Below are 26,478 nucleotides of genomic sequence, written 5' to 3' on the forward strand. Positions count from 1 at the left end.
TGTTTTGGAGTGAACTTTGGAGGTTGAGTGAAGTAAAAACACATTGTACCCTGATACAGTTGAGGTCAGTGATGCCATTTAAACCTGATGTTTGCTCTGGTTTTCTAGGTTAGGTCACCTGGATGTTTCCCAGTGTCGCAACAGACATGACACGGAATTGTTGCTATAATGTTGCCTCTTTTTACCAATATTGTACATTTCATATTTATATTGACAATCATTTATCGTTTGGGAAGATGCTGTTGAAAGCCATTTTCAAGATTTTCTCATGCAAAGGAAATTGAAGACAGAGGAATTGAGCCAGACTCTTGATGCCAGCTAAATGTCCTGAAATAGAAAATATGAGTCGCCTAACTTCCTCGCAGAATCAGGAAATGTTGAATGGAGGAAGGAAATGGCGACTGCTAATCAAATATAACTGTATCTATTATAAGCTCTTTGTTCTTGGTTTATCAGCAAATTGCAATCAGTCCGCTTTTCAAGTTTGTTTTTAACCTCGTTTGAATCTGGAATCTCTCTTATTATTATTCGAGTCTGAGATAATGACAACAGCAGGCGCTGCTGGTGGCGAGGGCATCGGCTCACAAACAAAAACATATCTGAGAAAATCATTAAACACACAAGGAAACAAATACGTACACATCATTAACGTGAATATGTACAAATATGCACAATATTGTCAAAAACCGAGCTGCCTCCATACTTCTATAGTTAGAAAACACATGCATATGCTTGCAATTATGGTCATATGTTCACATAAACACTTAGTGGAAAGTAACTAGGTGCATTTACTCAAGTACAATTGTGAGATACTTGTGCTTCCATTGTATTCTACTTTCTACTTCTACTCCACTACAATTTAGAAGATTGTACTCCTCTACATCAGTTACTAGTTACATTTTCGGTTCATATTATAAAAATCTATATAATTTGACAAATGATTTATGAGGTATTAATATGAATTAAGATACCTGGCAGTATAAAACGTCATTCAAATTAGCTCTTCCTTCACAAGCTGCAAATTGAAGATGATTTACACATTAATGGCTCAGTGACGATAATCCAGCAACACGTGATATATCATATTTACTATACTAACATTTTGAATGCAGGACTTTTACTTGTAACAGAGTATTTGTAAGTATTTCTTCACACACACACACATACCATGTATACATCACTTCAGGGGACATTACATTGACTTACATGCATTTCCTGGAGACTTATCCTAACCTTAACCATAACCAACACATGCCTAACCCTAACCCTAACCCTAACCCTAAACCTAACCAAGTCTTCACCCTAAAATGAATGATTCCCCTCATGGGGACCTCCAATTTGTCCCCATAAGGGAGGCGAGTCCCCACACGTGACTGTGTGTAAACAGATTTAGGTCCCCACAAGTATAGTAATGCTAGGCCACACACACACACACACACACACACACACACACACACACACACACACACACACACACACACACACACACAGCCTCAGCGCCTGTAGGGGTCACTGTGGCTCCACACTCAGGACCAAGTTCAGCAGCAGATGAATGAAGGGCCTCATCAATGACTCTCTTTTCCCTCTTCTTAGTGGCTGGCCCTTTTTGGATGAAGACATTGCTGCGCTCATATCCACCTGTAAAGAAACTCTCATTGTGTTTAGTGTGCAGAACTTAGACAAAGCTCTGTTCTGATGAAGTAGCTTGATACAAATGTGCAAAACAAATGGCCACTAAATCACAACTGTCGTAAAGCCTTCCAAGCATTGTGGTAGTTGTGAGTGTGTTAGTGGACTGAGACGGTAAGAGTGCATGATAGTGCAGCTGTGGCTCTCATTAAGTCTAAATGACACCGTGAGGAAGTAGAGCACAGTGTATATTGGCTTTGTATGCAGGAGCAGCATGAGTGGAGCACACTGTATTTAAACTGATCAGACTCTTCACTAATTATTGATTAGCTTTACAGCCATTGACAGACACTAAGAGCTGCTGCAGATCACTCCATTTGCAGAGAAAGGATGTGTCCCGGATCGATGGCCTGTTGGACAGCAGTGGATAAGGCTGCTCTGTGTTGACTTCTGTTCTGATCGATATGATTCGCCGTGCCCTCGTCCCTCTGATCATCTGGAAGTGATGCAACAGGTCGCCATAAACAGATCTGTGTGTGCTTTCTTGCAAACCCATGCATGCAGCTTGCCTTGAGACTTCATAATCGTCTTGGTGTATGTTTTGAAACGTAATTATCATAAAGTTTGTAGTTATGTCACCATCAGATTTTAGGTTTTGACCAAAAATGGATACATCATGTTTTTTTATAAGCTTTCGTTCTACCCCCCCACTTCAACTAACTTAGTTTTCTTGATTATTTTCGGTTTATATTCGTATTGAATAAGCTGAATACAAAACAATATATAAAAAATCTCATTGCACTGTCGTTATATCAGCATTTAATTGAGACTCAACAGCCTTGTAAGCCGTCATGAAGAAAAAAAATACTTTCACAGCAACATTTTTGTATATAACTGTTTCCATGATGTTTTACTGTGCGGCGTTTTATCTTTGACCGAGATAGCATAAAGGTGTCGTGTTTGATAGACAAAGCATTACAGTAGACCAAGTAAGTCTATTTGCGGCTTAGTGCATACCACTTATACACACACACACACACACACACTGTGACAGAGCAAAGTAGACCCATTGAGTGTGTGTGTTTAGGGAGCTGACCTTGAGCAGCTAGCTACAGTGTTTTTATAGCTGTGTGTGTGTACATGTGTGTGTGTCTCGTGCCTCACAGCCCTAGAGGTCTCTGTCTGGTCTCCAGACTAGTTCACACCAGATGTTGAGAAAGGAAATTCAAGAGGCTCCTTGAAAACAGCCCCGCCGTGATGGAAAGCAGCTGCAGACGCTCTCTGACTGAAGTGTGAAAGGAGAACGAGAGAAGGCCTGCTGGAATGTGCTTCAACCGATTATTTGAGAAAATACAAATGAAAAACAAATCACGATTTTCGATGCTTTGAGGTTGCACCATGGCCATAACAAGTCTTCTGTATGTAGCACACATAGAGGTTTGACCGAAGCCAACGCAGAACAACGGTCTGGCTAACATTAAAGCATGGAGACAAGTCCCAGTAGAGACACTACATACTGATATGAAAATGAGCAGAATAGGGCCCCTTTAAGTAACACTGGATAAAATCATCAGAAATGAAATGTATTGTAATGCTTTTTGTTTTTAATGCACCCATTTGGCGACTACGGCACAGGGGTTAAACATTTTGGACAAGATACTTTACCCTAAATTGGTCCCATAGGCATGTATATGGTATTTCATTATATGTAAGCCACTTTGAATGAAAGTATCAGCTACATATACTTTAATGTAATACAACAGAAATACACATTGTACAGGATATTTTTTCCCCCATTACATTTCCCCTTCAAAGCTGTAGAGCACACGCAGCAAGTCTGGAATGTTCTTACTTTCCGCATTCCCTCGCTTTTAACAGTGACACTGTCAACATTGGTTTAAGCTGCTCATACTCTTCAAAGTGCTGACAGGCTCTTATTGCTGTGTCACACCAGATCCCATCCACACTCAGGCTCTCAGTTGATCCTTTATACTGAGAATATATCAATATCTCCCTGAATACGTGCTCAACTGTGTGTAAGTGAATGGAGATGCAGTGTTGTGGTTGTTTGAATGTAAAATACCCTGAAGGGGGGGGGTGTGTTTATTTGGCAACAGCTGGCTCAGCAGGAAAGCCTCAGCCTGAGGTTCAACACAAAACACATGTGAACTTTACTTCTGCTCTCTGACCTTAAGAAACCGGGCATTCTGCACAACAACACTTAAGGTAGCTTAGCATTAGCCCGCATGAATGTGTTGAAGAGGACAACATGTTAAAAGTGTAGCACCAGTGGCTCTGTTGAAGACTTTCCCTCAAAATGTGACGCAAGGGACACCAGTAAGATGTAATCACCCTCCGTCTCAGCGCACTCGTGTTTTCGTCTTTATTTTTTAACTGCCTCTTATGTCGTGTCAGCAAATGTTGAATCTATATTTCTCCTTCTCACACACTGGCCCACTAACCCACCTAACAGCCATCCCCCCCCCCCATGTGACCTGCTTCTTACAACTGGCTGTCCCGTGTGCTTCCTTCAGCACATAAATAACACACGCACTTGAACTGAGCTGCGGCACGTGAGGAGACTGAAGATGCATAGTGAAACACAAGGGAACAATGACATTGAATGGCTCTGAAATACGTACTGCCAGGAACATTACTCAATTCGAAGCAGTAATCATTTGACTGAGTGAGAAAATGTTATTTGCTTCGGTAAAAGAAAAATAGGTCCGATTTGAATGAGGAGAGGTGGTGTGATTGACAGTGAAAAGGATTGAAGTTGCATAATAGGGAGGCATTGCTTCAGTGAGAACATTATGAAAGGGTTGAATGATAATATCGTATTTCATTTTTAGCTTTATCTCTCCCTGAACAAAGGCATAAGAGGAAACACCCAGGGTGCAGGCTGTGGCTGGAACCAGCTAGATCAGACCGGTAGCTGTTAGAGAGAAGGGGGAGGTGAAGCAGGAGGAAGAGGAGGAGGGGGAGATGAGATGAAGGGTGGAGCAGAGGATGGAGAGGGAGCTGGGGGTATAGAGTAAAGAGGATGGGATAAGGGAGGCTGTTGGAGAGGAGAAGTGGAGGTTAAGTGTTTTTAGGCACAAGTGTAGATGGATAGTTTGGCAGGCAGACAGCTCAGGCCCGTTTCCCTCAGTGATGTAATGCATCAGGCAGGGGCTATTTTTAGCATCACTGATACACTTAGCTACACTAGCATCAGGGCTATTGATCAGCAGCACGGCTCAATGGGAGGATGAGCCCTACACCGTAGCTGCAGAGATATATTGTGTTTCCTGTGTGCAGCATTTTGCTAGGACTTGCAATTATACAGTGTTGTAGTTTTATGATAAAGCTAACTTCTTCTTTGTTTTACTGTGTTTTTGTCTCGTTGTCTATTAATTGTTTCATTTGCCATTTGACATGAAGCCGGTTTCCTCTCAGCTTCGTTATCGTTAACCACTGCAGAGCTAATGTTGGGAAAGAAGCATTTTGTTTTTTTTTTCAAACATGCTTATCATGTCAAACTTCAATCTTGTCTAAAGATAATTCGAGGCATTCCCAAGGCAGCCGTAGATCTGAAACAAAAACAACAACAACACTAAACTGAGAGTCTCCATGGCCATAAAACAATGAGGAGCTCTGTGATTGGACGTTTAGCCTCGGAGATGGACCAATCGTTCAGGCTTGAAGACTTTGGCCTGATGACAAGGCCACAAGAAATGAAGAGCCACTTTGTTTTGTACTTTTTGATGTAATCTCAAGAGCTTTTCATGGGCAATTCATTTGAAATAGCTTTATTGGCATGAGCCCAATGACATTCTAATAATAATAATTCCTTACATTTATTATAGCGCTTTATCAATGACTCAAAGCATATACACACATTACACATATATGATACATGCAATGGTCAGATACTGTGGACAATACCCACAGGAGCAAGTTCAGGTGAAGTGTCTTGCCCAAGGACACACCGGCTTTACAGACGCAGCAGCGGCGGGTTTCACCCCTTGATCTGATGATCATTGCACAGCGCACTGCGCCACACCGTCCATCTTCACGCCTCGAGGTCATCAAGGCGCTTTTACAAGTACACATTGGTATTATACATGTACTGTGGACAATACCCACAGGAGCAAATCCGGGTGAAGTGTCTTGCCCAAGGACACAACGGCCTGACGCAGTGGCGGCAGGAGCGGGTTTCGAACTGGAGTTCCCCAGCACTGCCCCTTGATCTGATGATCGGATGCACAGACCACTGCGCCACCCGTCCCATTCTGTACAGAGTTGCATCTACACTATACATGCTTTCATATACAGTTGGATGAAATGGTTGTGTTTTTATACATTTTCAACAAAAGCAGAATTCACTTCACAAAGTACTTTTTGGAACAGGAACTAAAAAGTGTTACTCAAACACCCCCCCACCCGCTGTAAATGGACTGTACTTATATAGCGCTTTATCCAGTCTTTAAGACCCCTCAAAGCGCTTTACATACTACATGTCATTCACCCATTCACACCCATTCATACAGAGCAGTGTATGTTACTCTAGGACCTAACATGCATACACATGCATACACCGTTGGCCATGCCATCGGGAGCAATTCAGGGTTAAGTATCTTGCCCAAGGATACATCGACATGTTGACTGCATGGGCTGGGATCGAACCCACAACCTTCTGGTTGAAAGACGACCACACTCCCTCGCAGCCACAGTCGCCCCAGCTGTCCCAGTTTATCTCGTTAAAGTGACGAAGGAAGAAAATAACAGAATTCATATAGCTGAAATATTGATTATTGTGCAGGATTAAACTGATAATATATGCATATAATACAAAAGCGATGTGAGGCCTGCTGTAGATTAAGTCAGATGTTCTCATGTTCTCTCAAGCAGAGACAAACTTTTCTGTGAGAATGCAGCTCTCTTACATTTCCTCTCTTTATTGAAGTTTTTCGTTAACTGATTTAAAACATGTGAATACTTATGAGAAGATGCCTTTGTTTCTATTTGATTTGCTCTGGAGTAATAATTGTGTTGCGTAATTGCGGCACTTTGGTAAAACAGGAACCTCAGAAGCTGGAAAACAGACACATAACACACGCCACACTGTCATGACTTGTATTAGGGGTCCTGCAGCACCAGCCAGTCTCTGCTCTGGATAAGTCTGTAGCCCCGGGGTCTAGACAGGTCGACTCCTGGTGTCTTACACAAAGGAGAAGGAGGCCTGGGGACAAAGGGTGCAGCGTTCGATCGGTCTCTGATAAGCTCCACATCCACACCTGTAGCCTCTCCACCTTACTAACCTAGGCCTGCGGCAGGTCATTATTACTGCAGTGCTGACATGTACCTGTGTTATATTAACAATGACCACAGTTATGACCGTTACCTCCATTACTACTAGGCTAATCGCAGCTAATGGGCCTCCACACAGATATTATCAATCCCAGCCCTGACAGCCCTAATCAAAGGCTAATTTATTGTCTCTTACATTTGTATAATTAGTGTTATTAGCTCTAGGGAGGATGGGTACCTCCCTTCTCCCTGTAACACCCTGTATCTTACACTCATTTCAGAAAATAAATAGTTTTTTTCGATTTTAGCATCCATGTTATGCTTTATACTTAGTTTCGGACGATTTATTTCTCCAAGATATATCCTAGTGCTTAATTTGAAGGCCTACATTTAATGTTGAAGATGTCCGCCTCGATATACAGAACTTAACATTTTGTGTATTTGCATGCTTGTTTCTAGCCTTCCTTGACAGTAGGAGTGTTTCTGAACTGCACAGTTCTTGGCAACAGCAGCGTAACTTGTCTGTTTACAGAAAACTTGATGGCCCGGTTCAATTGAAACCTCATTGGACCTTCACTTCAAAGAGTCTGTGTATGTGTGTTCATCCTCCAGCCTCCACTCTAATGTCCCATGAAAGAAATGAAGCCATGTAGAAATCCTAACAGATTATTTCCCTGTCTTTCTATTTTAGCAATATGTCACGAGGTGTGATCTATTAGCCAGATAGCAGCAACAACAGAGTATTACGTAATAGCCACAAAAGCAATTCAAAGTTGGCTTGTGTTCCTGTCAGAGCTTGTGTGTGTGGCATCTTATTTTAGGGACCTGTTGAATCATTTACCTGCTGTCTGTCCTTGACCTGTGATAGGGTTTATTCACACACCACTGCACTCAAACGCTCTTTCCAGCCCTTTGCCCTCCTTTCTGTTCGAGGCGGTGGTGTCAGTCGTTCAATAGTTCTCTCTGTGGCTGTTGTGGTTTGTCACGGAAGGCTGCAGTAAAAGGGACATTGCTCAAAATGTACCATGTTAAGACAAAGAGTTTAAGACACAACCTAATATAATTGATATCTAGCCTGATGTCCTTGCAAAGGGATGAGCAGAGACAGTGATTGGCAGCGATTGTGAGTAGCACCTAATACACCCATTGGTCTATTTTCCCACTTCCTGCAGTATACCGTTTTCTTTCTGTTTTTCAATCTGATGTTTAGGGGCTGCTTGGTTTTAGCAACAGTCCTTGTTAATATACAAAACTTTACAACTAAATGTACAGGATACCGTTTTCTAAACTAGACACAGGTACATTTGATCTTTACAAGTTACATCTGTATGACAATATTAACTGTGTGTCCTATGTTGCGCAGTTTATAAGTAAATATTTGCATAGAACTGTAAACAGGGTTTTTAAATGCAGACAGTGTTGTACATGACAGGGCAGGCTGTTCAGTCAGGACCGATGCAGACTTCCTGTTGGTGGGTTAAATAACTTCCTCTCTCCACTAGTTTGTTTTAGATGGCACTTAATGTGGCGGACCCTCCAAGCGAACACACAAACGGAGTGGAAGTGGGAAGGGAGTAGGGATCGGTTTGGAAACGGCCCTCTGTGTGCCCTTGGTGCACACAGCCACAAAAAATGCATCGCCACCCTTTTTGTGCGAGCCACACTTGACTCTGCCCCACGCTTGATTTAACAAAATTGAACCCACATGCCTGTTTATACTGCATGTTTGCTTATGATTATGTGACCAGCGTCCTGCAGTTTATTTAGCATTTCTCGCTTGGAAGTTCCCCCATTGTTTTGCTTTCGGGAGGATCGACGGTGTGTCACACTGTGCCTTTGGCCAAATGAGTCTAACTGGCTGGCAAAAACACACAACCCCGCCGCACAATCTTTGTTCCCATAAGCTACCTGAACAGCTTCTCCGCTCAGGCACGATTCCAGGCAGCGCAGGCACGAGTTTCCTTCCTGTGCCATCCCTCCCACTCACTGCATGCAGCGCTGGGAGCATGGATGGGAAACTGACTCATTCTTTTTTTTTAAAACGACCCTGACTTTCCCCCCTTGCTCAACAGGAGGATGCAGACCTGGTTAGTAAGAGGTGGAAAGTCCGGGTTTTCCCTAGTGGGCAATAAAGGACATAAGAAAAACAAACACACTGTACAAAGAGGAAGGGAAAAATACATTAGTTACGTTGACATCCCACCACTCAAACATGCAAGGTGTCATCCAAAAGAGTATCACTTATTGTCACTCTTTATTTGGTGTGACCTCAACACCAATCAAGTCAAACAAAGTTAAGTGTGCGCCTTGCATAAATGTGGAAAACCCTGATTATTCAACAGGAAGATGCAGAACTGGTTAGTAATTGATGGAAACCCCAGGAATGGTTCTTCAGGTTTTTCCCTGATGGGCTTTCTAATGTGTGATAAAAGACATAGGAATGACACAATACAAAGAGGATGGGAGAGTCATCTGAGGTCAGACTATGTTGAAATCCCCACTCTAACATGGTGTCAAGGGTGTCATCTATTCTAAAGGGTATGTCATTATTTATTTGGAGTAACCTCAACCCCAGTGAAGTCAAATAAGTATAAGGTGTGTGCGCCTGTATTTGAGTGAGGGAAACATGTGATGTCACTGCTCAATGGGCCTGTTTACCTGGTTACTATAGAGACTGTGTATCTACGCAAACCAGCCAGTGCCAGCTGTATACATTAGCTTGTTTTGGATATATAAAGTGCTCAACTTGTCTGTCCTCAGAATCATATGCTTGCTTTGGTAAATTAACTCAAAATGACTGTTGAGGTAGCACACATAATTACTGTGTGTTATGTGGGTAAGAAGACTCTGTTTAGATGCTGCCAGACTGGTCTTTATCGTAGTTGTCACGCACTACACCTTGTCTCCACTCCCTTAACTGACTACCTGTGGCTGCCTGAATCCACTTCAAGACACAAGTATACTGGCCCACTGTGCTCTGAATGAATCTGGTCCTTCTTAAATCCAGTACATGCACTTTAGCACATTCCCTCTGCATCAGCCAATTATCTCACTAACTGCAAGAGGGACCCTGTAGCCTTTAAGAAAAACACGCCTGTTACCCCTTCACCAAAATGGTGGAGTCACTGAGAATGTTGCGTCTCAGACTGTAAACCCACCTGTTCACCTTGGCCAATAAAAAGAAAATAAACTACACCGATAATGGTAACTAACTGAGAGCTAATGTACCCGCAGCCTTCTTGCTTTTCTTAGGTGTTATCCTCAATGTTGAGTGCACTTATTCTAAATCGCTTTATATCAAATTGAAATGAAATGTAATATATATGTTGCTCAAGAATCTCGACAAAGTATAGTTGGTGTTCTGACCTCATCTCGGTCTGTCCCTGACTGCTAAGGGAAATTAATATAATCGAGGTGACATTTGACACCAAGTTTTCATCCTTCTCATATCCCTCTCTCCTCTATTCACCCTCTTCCTGCTCCATAGCACTGGCCTCAGGCTGCGTTATGTAACTGTCAGACCTGAGGGTAATGAAGCTCTCAGCTGGACAGCAGGTTGAATATATTCTGCTGGCTTTACACAGCCCTGCCTCCAATGTTACTAATTCAATTCTGGCCCTCATATGATCCCTCCTTCGAATAACTTCTCCATCTCTCTGTGTCTTATTTCTGCAGTGATTGTTGCCCTTTATTCAGTTATTTGGAGTCCTACACCCACACATTTGTACAAATCTGTGTGCATGTGGGATGGTTCGAAACATATTTTTCAGAGTTGTTTATGTATTATTTGTACTTCTGCCTGCATAGCTTGCTGCAAGGTGATGTAACAGGTCTGCAGGATAGGATGTCTCTGTTTGGGAGGAGGGCCGTCTGAGTCCTGCTGTCTCCTTTTTAAAAATGTATGGACTATAACACAAGCAATACATCGCCTCCTGCGCAATATGACCCGCTGACACTGCAGAGAGGACTGCACCTGTGTGTCTGTGTGAGCCAACTTGTCAATGTGTCCTCCTAACAGAGCAAATGATGTGCATACAGTCATTGCAATGTTTGATATGCTAAAGGATGAAAGGCTAATTTACACACAATGTAAGCTGATTCTGAAGTTGTCTTTTTCTCTGTTTCTCCTCAGATCTGTTTCCTGGTGTCAGCTTTCCGTGGCCGGATGTTTTCAGAGGACAGCTGTGCTGCTCTGGCACTCTTCTCTCACTATTTCCACCTCAGTCAGTTCTTTTGGATGCTCATACAGGTAACAGCAGGCTAACCAGCAAGACACCATTTACTTTACATTGCAACTTAAAAACGTACATACATAGGAAATAGGAACCCCTATTGTAAAATGTTACGACATATATTACTCAAATCTCTAGAATTGAAGAAAGTCATCTATTATACAGAAACAATAATAGCTATAAAAAACACCTAATATTAACATATACCCTAAAACGTATCTAATTTAACCCTAAATGGTCCCAAGACATCTACACATGGGGTTCATATTGGTAACAAATAATAAACAGAGATATACTGTAGGACAGAGGGAACATAATTGTACAAATTAGATGCATTTCAGAGAATATTAAACCTCCGATTAGTGTATTCAAGCTCTGACGTTATTGGGTTAAAAACGGCTGCCTTTACTTTTTTTCTCAGACGGACAAAGATAAAGATATTTATAAAGTTTCCTCAATCTGATTCCATACCTGTGGACGTCTCCAAACCATACTAGAGCTGGTACATTTCAGTTTTTACATAAGATGCTTTTCCATGGTATCATATGTCAGGTGATATGGTCAGGTGACATATAGGTTACCCATTGTTGCTGTAATTGTTGCCATTCAGCTAGATATAGATGACACACTATTTTCCTAATGTTAGCAGCGATATGTTCCCTGTTTCTATTATGTCTCTCCAGTCTGCAAGCTTTAACAATCAATCTATTTACTAGGCCTTCATCCAGACAAAGGAGCAAAGTGTTGAGCAGAAACTCAAGAGGGTCAAGAAAGTCAGTCTGTCATTAAAGGATGCAGTACAGCATATGAACCTCATAGCATATTATTCTGTTTACATTTTCTTCCCAAACTGTATTCTTCACTGGCGTTACTTGTAGTCATCCCCAGTCATTCCCTTGTTGTGTTCATTTAAATATCACTAATTGAAGTGCACTTGTAAGTGAAGTCTCACCCCTTACTCCTGCTCATTGTCCTCATGACTTGGCATAGACTGTGTTCCCATTCTTTGAAGAAGCATGTGTTTTTTACATAATAACTGAGACTTCATTCCTCCACCATCTAGGCTCAGACAGCTTTTGAGTAAGGGGGGTGAGTCGAGGTACCAGACTGCTGCATGACATGATCTTTGACCCTAGACTGCTTCTACTTAGTAACACCTCCCCCTCGCAGCTCCTAAGCCCCCTGTTTTTTTACCATCTGCCCCCTATTTCTTTAGTTTGTGACATAACGGCGAAGAACAAAGGCAGGCGGGCAAAGTCCCAGCTTAACATGAACAAGTTATTAGTGCCGTGGTTTATGCGATCAGAGACTGACTTCAAAACATTTGCCACGGATCATTAAACTACTGCTTCAACAACAAATTCCACCCCTATTTTCTATTTGTTGTTTTATATACATCCCACAAAGAGTAAATCTCGTCAAAGCCAAAACTTTAGAAAGACTAAACATGATTTTGTACCTGCTTTTAGATCACAGGAATGTGGAGTGGTAAAACAAATTCATTTCCTAAATATAATTATTTTTTCTTTAGTTTATTTGATTAGGATTTAAAACACTTAAAAAATATAACCTCGTTAAAAACAGATTCAAAGTGGCCCTATTATGCTTATTTTAATTGTATTTGTCTCATACTGCCTGTGCTGCAGCACCTCTTTTCACCCTCTGTCTGAAACCAGGGCCCAGTCTGCTCTGATTGGTTAGCTTGCCGGCTCTGTTGTGATTGGTCAACCGCTTAGAGATGTCCCAAACCTTAGCCTATCATGTACAATGTGTTGGAGCGCTAGCTAATAGAAGGATGAGTGTTACATAGTGATGTCACTATGTTACAGAAGTAAAAAAGGATTCCAATTGAGGCGTTTCAGGCAGTGAGGGTTTGTGTGTGAGAGAATCTCCCTCTCTCCCATGTTAGCCTTTGCAGACCATTTACATGCACAACAACCTGTATAAGACACTACAGGAAAGGGAGAACTCAAAAAAGTATAAAACAGCCCCTTTAATAGAGGTTGGACCACCATGAAATGCTGCCTAAGGAAGAGTAAGAAATTACATTTTAAATATGATCCGCTGACCTTAACTAGGCTGCAACTTTTCTTATATTTTATTGCCTTTTTTATATTATCAGCGTGTGACTTACATATTCTTTTTACAACTGACTGCACACCAGCTTCCCTTCACTGGGTGTCGGCTGAACATGTTGTGAAAACTGTAATGTAAACTCACAGCCAAATAAATAGTCTAACCCATTATCGTCATAACTCAAAATCCCTTAAAACTGTTGTTCCGTGTCCAACAATAAATCAGATAACAAGAGTGTATACGAGTCATTTAGGCTGGGTTTAAGTGGGTTCTACCACATTAACAAAGGACACGCAATTCACCAGTAATTGTATTTAATGTACCAGACCAGTGTACAGAGGAGAGCAGTCCACAATTAAACTCTCCCCCTCTTGCGTAAGTCACTGTGTTTTGTTGCATCAACCCTCATTCTTAGCCGATGTGTGACGTTTGTAAGGGAACATAATCATTGTTTATGTAGTGGATATAATCTCCCCCGGCACATACTTTACTGTAGGTCGAGTATTATAGGATTAGCCCTTTTTTTCATATCTGATTGTTTACCAGACGACCTGTGAGATATCTTAAGGGATTAACGCTCAGACCAAAGGCTTTCATGTGGCTTTTGAAGTGTTCGAATTTGAGTGACGAGAATTGGTCGTGAGATGAAATAGGTTTTGACGTAAAAAGCAAGTTTGGAAACACATGGTTGTAGTTAGAAGAGCTGATACAATCTAGTGGAGAAAATATCAACTGTGACTCACCCCAGAAGGGGTTCAAACAGGGAGAAAAGGTTCTGCTTTCGGGAAAGATTTTTAGATTTGCATACACTTATTCAATGACTTGTAATTTTCTCATAAATTGCCAAAAACCTCCAAGGCCATTTCTTAAAGGGGCCCTAGTATGCTCATGTTCCAGTTCATATTTGTGTTTTCTGCTTGTACTGTGACATGTTTACATGATTTAATGTTCAAAAAGTAAGTAAAAGAAACTCCCTCTGGAGCAGGGGTCTCAAACTCAAGGCCCGGGGGCCAAATCCGGCCCGCGACTTCATTTTATGTGGCCCCGCAAGAGCTTGCAAAGAATATAATACGTTTATTATACGGTTACATGCCGATTTACAGAAGCAGGTTGCCCATAAACTACATGTCCCACAATGCATCTCGTTTTGTGACATGCGCACTGAAGAGACTTGCAATTATTTGCCCTGGACTTCTGTTTCAGATGTAGTTAATTACTAAGTTATTATCCTATCCGATAATAATCCAATTCAGAGGCAATAATGTAATATAATACATTATTTTATATATTATATATTTATATAGTTACAACCGGCCCTTTGAGTGCAACCTTTATGTGAATGTGGCCCGTGATGAAATTGAGTTTGACACCCCTGCTCTGGAGGGACCTTTGGGATTTTAGCTTTTGCAGACCATTTAAATGCACAACAAACCTATACAGTATAACACACTACAGGAAAGGTAAACCCCCCAAAAAGCACATTAGGGCCCCTTTAATTGGTAGCAACTATTGGAATTGGCTTCAAGGTGAGCCTGAAACATGCACCGACTCTTTTTCCTATGGTACATTTGGAGAAACCAGTCATATAGTATTTATATGTCGAGTGTTTGTTGATTATGTGTGTACCTGCCCAGGGACTCCAGATGAAAATGTGCCAATAAGTAAATCTATGATAAAGCATCTCTTTAACAACAACAAAAACGACATTAACTGACAATGAAAATGTTGCTGCCTCTCTGGCTTTGGTTGATGTGTGACTTTAAGACATTTCCGTCCTCATCAACGTCTCAGTATCGACCCCACTGATGCCTCGCAGCTCATTTCTCTCCCCCTATCAGGTAGCTGCTTTCAGCTAAGTAGCTGATATGAGTTGGCGCCAGCAACCCATCTCAGACCACGAAGAAGACTTTAAATCAATAACTGCAGTGTGTGTGTGTGTGTGTGTGTGTGTGTGTGTGTGTGTGTGTGTGTGTGTGTGTGTGTGTGTGTGTGTGTGTGTGTGTGTGTGTGTGTGTGTGTGTGTTGCTATGCATGCAATAGTTGGACATATGTGCTGGCAAAATGCCAAAAAACGCCAATAACTGAATTACTAGACTGCTTTTCCTGAACTGCAGAGGCAGCTTAAGAGACTGCATAATATACATAACAACACTGTAGTGAAAGACCTGCTAAAGTCAGAAAGCACATCGATCTGTAGGCCAGTCATTTAGATTTGTAACACATTGCTTTATTATTTAGTAGGTGAGGGGTTCAAAGGCAACAGCTGAGTTACCCATAATCCATTAGCTGTACCTATAGGGAGAGTCAGTTCTTGAGTCTGACCAATATCACACTTCTGTCTCAAAACAATCAAGCTGTTACACAACTGAAGTGTAGTGTAGCTGTATTATGAACCTGAGTGTGTGTATTCTTGTGTTGTGTGCACTCACATACATGTTTCTTTTATCAGCCGTTATACAACATGGTTATGTATCCGAGACAGAGGTTATCTGAGAGGGGGGGGGGGGGGGGTCAGCGTCCCTTAACCTCATTACATAGTTGCACCACAGCATAGCAGACAGATGGACAGTCACTCACATCATCAGCTGTTCATTAGCTGTTGCATAAATGGGTATTACTCTGAACAAAAGAAGGAATTGTTTAGAAGATATAGCTTACTTTTTCCCTATATAAATTCAAGTTGGATCTCTATAAAAGGATTTTCATGAGGCTAGCTGCAGTAAAGGACATCAATCATCCACAGATCAATAATAGAGAGCTACTTTGTTTTTCCTCTTGAGCCTAACTTGAAAATCTTTGCCCTTTGCTCTTCACCACTGCAGCGTTTTGACATTTTCTGAGGATATGTAATTGTCTGCTGACACAGTAATAAGACATTGTGTTGCAACCAACAGGTGTTCAGATAAGCTGCTTATGTAACAATGCGGGGCTCAGTGCATCACATGGATGAGACCATCAAAGCCTGCTAAATTACCAAGCAAATATAGCTATTGTGGGTGTAATAACACTGTGGATATGTGTGTCTTTCTCACAATAAAGACCAAATGTCCTCTCGTGATTACTGAGAAATATTATCCCATCATAAAAATGTTAAAAATGCTGCACTCAGAGTGACTCCCTCACACAGGCATTTTGGTTTTGATATAGAGTTATAAAAGACTTGAGAAAAAAAGATTTTAAGAACGTATTGAAAGAGATTGTATAATAGATTGTTCTCCAACGCTCTGCCCCTTTCAAAATAATGGGAGAATTAGATAACCGGCTAAATTGTTGTTGTTTTGTTGCCAATTTACAAAAAAACTTTAAAAAAGAAGCGTCTACACCTCAAAAAAGGGAAAGCAAATTCAACAATTACTTAATGTCATCATGGACAACTATTTGTTACAGTATAGTACAATATGCAATTATCTGTAGATGGAGCATTTCCTATTGTTTTCATCCTTTTCTTTGTTCTTTAATATTATTTTTTGCCTTTTTTGGAAGAAATTAATTTAAGGAATATCTTGAAATATTAATCGTAGTGTATTCAACCCTCCTATTGTCTTCGTTTCCACCCCCCTTACTTTGGTGTTCACGGTCAAATTTGACTGGTCCTGTTTTAAATGCTATTAAATGTTTGGCTCTATGAAACCTGATGTACTTATATGATTCTGTTTTCTTCAAGGTTGTGTCTTCCTGGTCGAATGTACTTATTGTAAGTCGCTTTGGATAAAAGCGTCAGCTAAATGCAATGTAATATTACATTAACACAAAAACCATTAATCATCACCAAATTTCATTTAACACCCTATCAAACTGTACATATTGTATCAGACTACTGGTATACATGAAAAACTGCAGTAAATATACAAAGAATAGACACTGAACATGTATTGTGTGTGCCAGGTGTGATCCATGTGGGGGGATGGGCACATAAGAGCGGGAAATGTGTCAAATTGTTCTGTGTGTGTGTTTGTGTGTGCCAGGTGTGATTCACATGGGGGGATTGGACACATAAGGGGGGGGGCACATCTAGAGTATGTGTGTGTGTGTGTGTGTGTGTGTGTGTGTGTGTGTGTGTGTGTGTGTGTGTGTGTGTGTGTGTGTGTGTGTGTGTGTGTGGGTGTGGGTGTGTGTGGGTGTGGGTGTTTGTGTGTGTTTTATCTGATCCGGATGGTATCTAATTCCTTTTCTTTATGACGGTCATTTTTGACCGGGAACACCATGAGTGTTACAAAGTTGACTAAATCATCCAAAATTCAATGAAAATGGTGATCAGCAATTGTATATGTTCAAATGTCTACTGTGAAGGATATCATAAAGCCTTAATGCAATCGAATGTAAAACTAAAAAGTTATGATTGATGAAAGTAGTAAATCGGTCAGATTTGACCCGAAGACAACAGGAGAGTTAAACCCATACAAAATGAAATTATACAACAAAAATGAAAGATACATATGATATATGTGTTGGCACAATTAGCTTTTCATTAGCAGCCCCCCATTTTAAATGTTCTTTTAGTCTTTATTATTTACCAACCTTTATATTGTTTTATTTATTTTATAGGTCTTTTTATTTGTATTTCTGTTGTACCTATATGTTCACTTTGTTTTATGGGGTTTTATATTTTATTGTTGCATCGACTCAGTTGTCTTGTGTCTTATCTGTCAGAGAGAAACCATTATTTATTTTTATTTTATTTGATATTTATTATCATACATTTTACCTCCTTGTGTCTATTAACCTGATAAAATGTTAAATTGTGCTGCATGTACCTTTAAAGTTCTTAACAAATAATCTCAGTGCTGTGTTGGACACTGTTGACCACAACATATTACTAGACCGACTAGAAAACTGGGTGGGACTTTCGGAAACAGTTCTAAATGGGTTTGAATCCTACTTAAAGGACAGAAAAACGTTGTTTCTATAGGTAAATAGTAAATACACATCTGAGTTGACAAATATGACATGTGGTGTACCTCAAGGCTCCATCTTGGGGCCTCTTCTCTTTAACATCTACATGCTACCACTGGCTCAGATAATGAAAAACAACAAAATAAGATACCATAGCTATGCGGATGAAATACAAATGTACATAACCATTTCACCAGGAGACTATGCTCCAATTCAAACACTGAGTAAGTGCATTGAACAAATCAACGACTGGATGTGTCAGAACTTTCTTCAATTAAACAAAGATAAAACTGAGGTAATGGTTTTTCGAGCCAAGGCAGAACATATAAAAGTTAGCGCTGAGCTTCAGTCTGCAATGTTCAAAACAACAGATAAAGCCAGAAATCTAGGTGTAGTCATGGACTCTGACCTGAGTTTCAACAGTCACATTAAAACAGTTACTATATCAGCCTACTATCACCTAAAGAACATATCTAGGATTAAAAGACTAATGTCACAGCAGGATTTGGAAAAACGTGTCCATGCTTTTATCTTCAGTAGACTCGACTACTGTAATGGTGTCTTCACAGGTCTCACTAAAAAATCTATTAGGAAGCTGCAGCTGATTCAGAACGCCGCTGCTGGAGTCCTCACTAACACTAAGAAAGTGGATCACATCACTCCAGTTCTGAAGTCTTTACACTGGCTTCCTGTGTGTCAAAGAATAGATTTCAAAATACTGCTGCTGGTTTATAAAGCACTGAATGGTTTAGGCCCAAAATACATTTCTGACCTCCTGCTAAATTATGAACCATCCAGATCTCTCAGGTCTTCAGGGTCTGGTCAGCTTTCTGTCCCCAGAGTCAGAACTAAACATGGAGAAGCAGCGTTCAGTTATTATGCTCCAAATATCTGGAACAAACTCCCAGAAACCTGCAGGTCCGCTGCAACTCTGACTACTTTTAAATCCAGGACTTTTTTTTTGCCGCTGCTTTTAATTGAACTATTCATATCTTAGACTGCACTGTAACTTTTATCCATGTACTTTTTTATTTTAATGTTTATTTTATTATCTTTGCTTTTTAATGACTGATTTTAAATGCCATTTTCTTAATGTCTTTCATTTTTTGTAAAGCACTTTGAATTGCCTTGTGTTGAAAGGTGCTATATAAATAAACTTGCCTTGCCTTGAGGGGAATTTCTTGTTGTTTATTTTAAACTTGTGATGTGTCATTTTGTAAAGCACTTTGAGCTGCATGAAAAGTGCTATATAAATAAAGCTTTATTATTATTATATCTGCTTCACCGCTCACACTCATGTTGTTCTCTTAAACTGTGCACCCAGGCGGTGAACTTCTGGCAGGTGCTGGTGATGAACGACGAGCACACGGAGCGCAGACACCTGCTCTACTTCCTGTTGGGCTGGGGACTTCCTGCCATGGTCATCATCGTCCTGGTGATCGTCCTGCTCGGCGGCTTCGGATGGACGATTCACAGCGTGTACGGACTGGTGCAAGGAGACGTGTGAGTGGACATTGCAACACACACACACACACACGTGTTCTTTAGACCTGACGTAATCTGTTTTCATAAGAGGAGATGTTTTTAAAGCTCCCCTGAATCAATCTTAATGACTTCACTTTCTTTTTTAGGGTTTGGTCAATTCCACTTCAGGCTAGAGAAGAGCAAACAAAAAACACCTGATCGTGTGACATCATGTGAGGAGGCAGCTTAGCCAATCAAACGCGTCTCCCCACATAGAAACTTGATTCTTAGTCCTAACGGGTGGAGGCTTTCCCACAGCAGGGAGAAACTTGAAATAACCCATATAATGTTAGGCTTTGTGTGTGAGCTAAAAATAACCGTTTGCCATCTATGTTTAGAACCTGATTCCTTAAACACAACAGGTGAGATCACTTTTTAAAAACATGCACAATGTCAGGTGTGTCTGCGCCTAAGTGTGTGTGTGAGCAGTAAATGCCAAAGTAAACTCTAGCAGCGTAATTGCTTCAGGGATCGTCTTGTGTGTGATCAAGCTTGCGTGACCGGCGAAGTCAAATACTGAAATCACATCTAAAAATACGAGGTTTTAGGTGTGGCTGTTATCCTTGAGATCGTGTGTGTGTGCGTGTTTCCTGTGGGTGGGTGTGTGTGAGACAGTGAGCGTATACATGAGAGATTGAAGGATACAGAGGGGTATTCAGTTCCCCTGGAAGTGTACCTTCCACTTTCAGGGAATGAGGCAGCCCTTCAATCCCCTCCCTCTCTCCTTCCCTCTTTCTCTCCTCATGTGTGTGAACCGGTAGCCGTCAACAACTCAATTTATCTCGGTTTCGCTCTGCCTGGTGCCAAGCCCAGGCCTTTCAAAAGCAAGCTTGTTGTCCCATATTGTATGTATTTGTGTCCTATATATTATAACAACGGTTGCTGTTGTTGTTAACCGTCAATCAATTTGTATTCAATCCAATACCACCTTTTGTCTAGGAGGGATCTACAGTTTGTACAGCATACAACACCCTCTATCCTTAGAAAAAGGAAAAACTCCCAAAGAAACCCAACAATTAATGGAGAAAGAAAATGGAAAACACCTCAGGACTGATAGGCATGCAATAGATGGTGTGTGCAAAGACGAAAAAAGAGAATAGTTGTAAGAGGTAGACAGTCCAATTGACAAAATGTATAATTTGTAAGAATATATAGAAGATGGATCCAGGAGGATGGAAAGAATCTGCCTCAATAAGAGACATTTTTCACGTTTTATGATTAAGATATCAAATGTATAATGATTACCTCCTGCAAAGTCAATACCTTTTCTGATTCCACACTTGAGTCTTGAATTTATTCATTAGAATTTCTCCCTGAATGTTGTCGTCTCTCACTCATTACTCATTACCGATACACCATTTATGAGCCGAAGGGATCGTAAAAATGTCTTCAAAGATTAATCGCCTGATTGGTTTTTGCCAGTGCAGTAGATCTTATAACCATGAGTTGAAAAATACAGTTGTATACAAGTTGAGTCTAACATGATAAGCTATGTTACCTGGACAGGCTGATTTGCACAAGTAATTGAAGTAGTTTTATAGTCTTACCTGTGGAAATGTAAATATAGAACTTGAATGTCCTGCCATCACATTATGCGAGACAAAGGCTACCACAGGAGCATGTATGTCTCTTTAATATAGAGTTGATTTACACCTTTATATTAGGTGTTGCCAACAAGGACACTACACACTGCCATAGAAGAGTCAGTCCCTACAGTACATCTATTAAAATCCACAATACTCTATTTACTTTCCTCTTGCCATACTATAAAGTCGGTGAAATGGGCCCCTGGGTAATGTTGTTTTTATTGACGGCGGGAATCTTTGAGATTTGACTTTGTTGTGAGACTACAGTAGGATCTCATGCTGTCACAAGGCCACAGCAGCACATATATCCATATTCCAGTCCACACTCTCATAGTCTGACTGTATTCCTGGCAGAGGTTAATGCAATGCTTTATTTGTCTTTCCTCCCATTATGTTATGGCTATAGCATATCTCCAATAACCCCTATGCGATTCCTCAAGTCTGCCGGGAGGTCCAATCTGCTTTCCAGGCTCCCACCAAACCCTGTCCCGAGCTTGTTTTGTCGGGACAGAGAGGATACCATATCTCATACCAATAGATAAATAACTAATTGTAATGAAACCATAGTTCAAGGTTCAAGGCTTTTATGAGTCATACGTACATAGCTACAGTGTAGTTATGTGGAGGAAAATCTTAGGTCACAGGCTCCTCCAACAGGGCAACACAATAAAACTGAAAGAATAGTGCAAGTAATTACAAAAAATTGTGAAATAGTGCAATAAGATATATTAGATACATAATTTGAAAGTTGCAGCCAGATGAATGTTATGGATGTTGTTTCAAAAGTTCAGGTGTTTAATAGATAATAAAATAATTCCACAATTTCAAGATATCCTTTTCACTTTTGTTCACGATCATCAGATGAACTCACATAACCACTCCATATGTATCTCCCTTTCAAAGAAGGAGACCCATGTATCGTGTTGTTTGTTCTTTGAAATGTTCTTTCTTCCTTTAAATAGAAAAAATCCCTTTTAAGCGTCTTTGGCCTTAGATATTATCCCGCTGTAGCTACAGGGTGGTGACCTGGTGCCTCTGAAGTTTTAAAGAACATCCGTATTTTGCTGTTTAAGGCAAAAGCTGCTGTTAAGCAATAATGCTGAGGTCTTAGGCCGGCTCAGAGGCCAGATCCTGTTTGTGAAACTTTGAAAAAAAACAAATTGTTTAACTTGATTAGGTAAAGAGCAATATAGGCATGTAATATGTTTACGATTTCCAGAGCTTACCTTGAGTAAGACGTTTCTTTACTTCTTCCCTCCCCACCTTTTTTTCATTCTGGTTATTTCCCAGAGGTGGGAAGTAGTGGAGTACAAACACTTTGTTACTGTACTTAAGTACATTTTTCTGGTATCAGTACTTTACTACTATATTTTTCTGACGACTTTTTACTTTGACTTCTTACATTTTCAACACAAATACCTGTACTTTCCACTTCTTACATTTTCCAAACAGCTGGTTCCTTTAGTCTGAATGTGTGTTTGGTGCGTGATCATTATTATTTAGAGTCATTGCGTGCCTATTGATTTGAACACGATCCGTGTATCCATCATTTCCTGGTCTTCTCTAAAGAAGAGGGACCAATGGAAACGTTGTCATGTTGCCGTTGTTCAGCATGGAAACATTCATTAGCTAACAATGACATTATTGTTCTATTCATATAAAGGGAGGTCAGGTACTCTTTAAAACAGCTGCTAGTTATGGGTACTTTTTACTGAAGTACATTTCAAAGCCCTCTTTACTTTTACTTGAGTAAAGAAGTTTAGTCAGTACTTCTACTTTTACCAAAGTACTTTTAAACACGAGTATCTGTACTTCTACTTGAGTAAAGGATGTGTGTACTTTTGCCATCTCTGTGTTTCCCCCTCTCTAGGTGCTTTATCCCAAACATCTATGCAGCTCTGTGCACGGCGGTGCTGGTGCCTCTCATCTGTCTGGTTGCTGTCATGGTGGTTTTCATCCACGTCTACCAGGTCACCCCGCAGTGGAAGGCCTACGACGACATTTACCGCGGACGAACCAACAGCACAGGTAACAGATCTGTGCGTTCACAAACACATAGAGTTCAGAATCTGTGTATGAAAAAAGATAAGGACTCAAAATAACATTTCTCAAGTTTCACACAATCTCTGTGCACATGAACACACACCTGAAAAACAAGTAACCAGCTGCCAGGACGCCCTCATTGAACCAGACGACATCCACCTTTTTGGTGCTGATTTTGGCTAAAGGTTTAAGCCGGTATTTTGCTCAGCTTACAGGCTCTGTGTCTGTCTGCTGTGTGTGTACCTAAGGGATTTATTATACAAGAGCAAACAATACCTGCTTTTCCAAATGAAAAGTTGCTGACAGTCACACATTCAGCCGGGGAAATATGTTGAAATAGATTTAAAACACTCTATACAGCAACTCCAAAACCTTTTTAAAACATACATTAAAGGTCATTTAAAGGGTACCAATTATGCTTGTTGTGGGTTTCCCTTTCCTATAGTGTGTTATGTACGTTTCTGTGTATGTAAATGGTCTGCTAAGGTTAAAATCCCAGTGTTCTCTCCATATGGAGTGTCTCTCCCACACACTACCCCCCCTGCCTGTAACGCCTCCATTGGACTCCTTTGTTTACTTCAGTAACATAGTGACATCACTATGTAACAATCACGCTTCTATTGGCTAGTGCTCCAACTCATTTGACCTGATGGCCGCAGGGGCGGGACATCTCTAAGCAGTTGACCAATCACAACCAGCTAACCACAGGCAGTATGAGAAAAATAAATACCCTTTTCAAAATATGAACCTGAAAATGAGCATAATATGTCCTCTTTAAGGCCCTAAATGCACCCAATGCAGTGCAGTGTGATGTGTGTAAACAACCTCAGACTCGTACTTTATGTAAGATTAGTGTTAGCAGAAAAATAACCCTCATAGAGTTATGGTCAGAATGAATGAGAAGCATTTATCTGATGCAGGCGGTCATTTCGCCCACACATGAAGATCCAAGCCGCTCAGTACCACGGCAGCAATCAGCGGCCGTGGGTGAGAGTCAGCCGGCTTTAGCTTGTTTTGCTCAGTCAAGGCCCTCCAATGACAAAGCAAAGCCTGAATTAGTGCCAGTCCTGTGGCTGGTGAGCAGGGTGTGCCCGACGCACTGTGTGTGGCCTCTGAAGGAGTGTGGGAAACCAAAACAGAGCTTTGCTGAGCTGCAGGTACAGTACGTGTGCATTAATAACAAGAGAGCCCAGCAGGCTGAGGGTAAAGGTCAGACTGTAGGATTGTTGCCTCCCAGGAGAATTGAGGGACTGAGCAGAGATCAAGATCAGACAAGATAGGTTTAGGGTGAGTTCAGGAGTAAGAAACCGATGAATATGGTGCTGTGCTGTGTGTTGAATGAGAAAAAAACAGAAAGGAAGCAGAGCAGGCTGCTTCTAAAACTCCTTATTTACACAGAGAGGGAACGAGAGAGCAAATGCCGGGAAAGGTAAGCACAGCACACGCTATTCAAGTGTTAAGTGCTGACTGAGTGTTTTTGGCACCGGCACAGAGGACAGAGCGGCCCTTGAGGTGTGAATATGTTTGTCCAGTTTTGTGTTGAACAGCTGCAGTGGGAAAAGGCCGCACATGAAAGGGAATACAAATTAATTTGAAAAACACGAGACTTTGACATTCTTTGTCAGAGTTCATGCAGTGATAGAATCTAGCTGGTTCAACGTTTGGTTTATAATGACAGATATAAGACCTCTGTGAGTCTGAGTCCCTCACCCTGTTCCAGTCACGCCTCAAAACCCACCTCTTCAGCCCCCCCCTCTCAACCAACTTCCTCCTGACTGCTTTTCTGTTTTGTTTTGTTTCTTTTTGGTTATGCTTTTGTGTTGGTTGTCTACCCTCCCTCCCAAATGTAAAGCGTCTTTGGGTTCAAGAAAAGCGCTATAGAAATAAAATGTATTATTATTATTATTAGATATATGAGTATGACTTCATCATGTACTCAAGCAGTGTGGACTGTGGACTCATTTCTCTTTTCTTTTATTGTGGCTTTTGGCAGCACACAGTGTTCAGCTCTATGCAATATATCCAGGCTTTGTTTTAACATGTCCAGAGAACAAAGGGGAATAAAACAAATGTGAGGGAGAGGCATGCCATATTTTATTTCTCTGAACACGGACTACGCCTCGGTTCTATGGGCTCTACGGGTTTTAAAGCCACAGGAACTTTGATGACAACCCTGATATGTTTCTGTCCTTCAAGTGTAGTGGTCTGACAGCAAACCAAATCCGTCTTGACATGTTTAACAGATGGTTGTCAATCATTCGTGCAGAGTCTTTTTTGTAGATTTAGACGATAAACATTTCGATTGGCCACATTCTCGAATGCCATACTGCAGCAAACAACTGATAAGGGCTTGCAAGATATATCAGGACTCCTGACGTGTGTGTGTGTTTGCACGCTCACCTGCTAAACATGTACCTGCACCTCAGCCGATACTGGAACTCCACTGTGGCCAATGTCAGGCATGCCAGCAAGGAAACATCAACACACTGAACTGAACACAGGACAGAATAAGCGCTGAGCCCCTATCGAAGCTGATCTGAAAAACCATGATGTTCTTTTGATAGAGGAGTGAGCGGCCTTTCAGGGTTGAGTGAATAGCTATTATTGTTCTATGTTTTTATGACTTCAAATGTTCCCTGACTCTACTTTGATGTTTTAACCACGAGTGACTGGACCCTACTCTTCCATAAGTGGGTCAAAAAGGACCCGTATTAGAATAATGTGTGTTTTTTGTCATTTTGGTTAAGAAAAATCACTTGTATAATATTTAGTATTATATTTTGGTTCACACTAGAAATATTTTATATTTAATTTTTAACTATCTATAATTTTAGACATTTTTTTACATTTTGAAAAAAAATGTTTTCCCATAGGATTCCATAGAAAATGCATGCGGGTCATTTTTGACCCACTTATGGAAGCTTGGGGTATTAATATAAAAAAACTACAATTTCTTAAAATGTAAATCAAAAATTTGAATGGCTTGATATCCAAAACATGTTTTTTGAGGAATAGCTGGAATATGAAATGATACAAAAATGTAATTACAAAGATACTTCAAGAAAACCACCTCACCGGGTCCAAAAAGACACAGTTATGCATCTAAGGGTTAATAGATCAGGGATGTGGATATAAAGTTGTAAATGTGATGGATGAGACTGACCTTTGGAGTGTGAGGCTTTGCAGTTGTTCTTTTTGGCTTT

General features: G+C 40.8%; 1 protein-coding gene across 1 annotated transcript in view; it reads left to right on the forward strand.

The window, feature by feature from the left end:
• The window catches only part of adgrv1 (adhesion G protein-coupled receptor V1), a 181,614-nt gene that overhangs the window by 112,681 nt on the left and 42,455 nt on the right, over window positions 1-26,478 (forward strand). The window contains 3 exon segments of the mRNA XM_034238439.1: window positions 11,054-11,170; window positions 19,447-19,625; window positions 23,103-23,260. Of these exon segments, the coding sequence (XP_034094330.1) occupies window positions 11,054-11,170; window positions 19,447-19,625; window positions 23,103-23,260 (454 nt within the window).

Source organism: Gymnodraco acuticeps, unplaced genomic scaffold (assembly GCF_902827175.1).
Source record: "Gymnodraco acuticeps unplaced genomic scaffold, fGymAcu1.1, whole genome shotgun sequence".
Lineage (NCBI taxonomy): Eukaryota > Metazoa > Chordata > Actinopteri > Perciformes > Bathydraconidae > Gymnodraco > Gymnodraco acuticeps.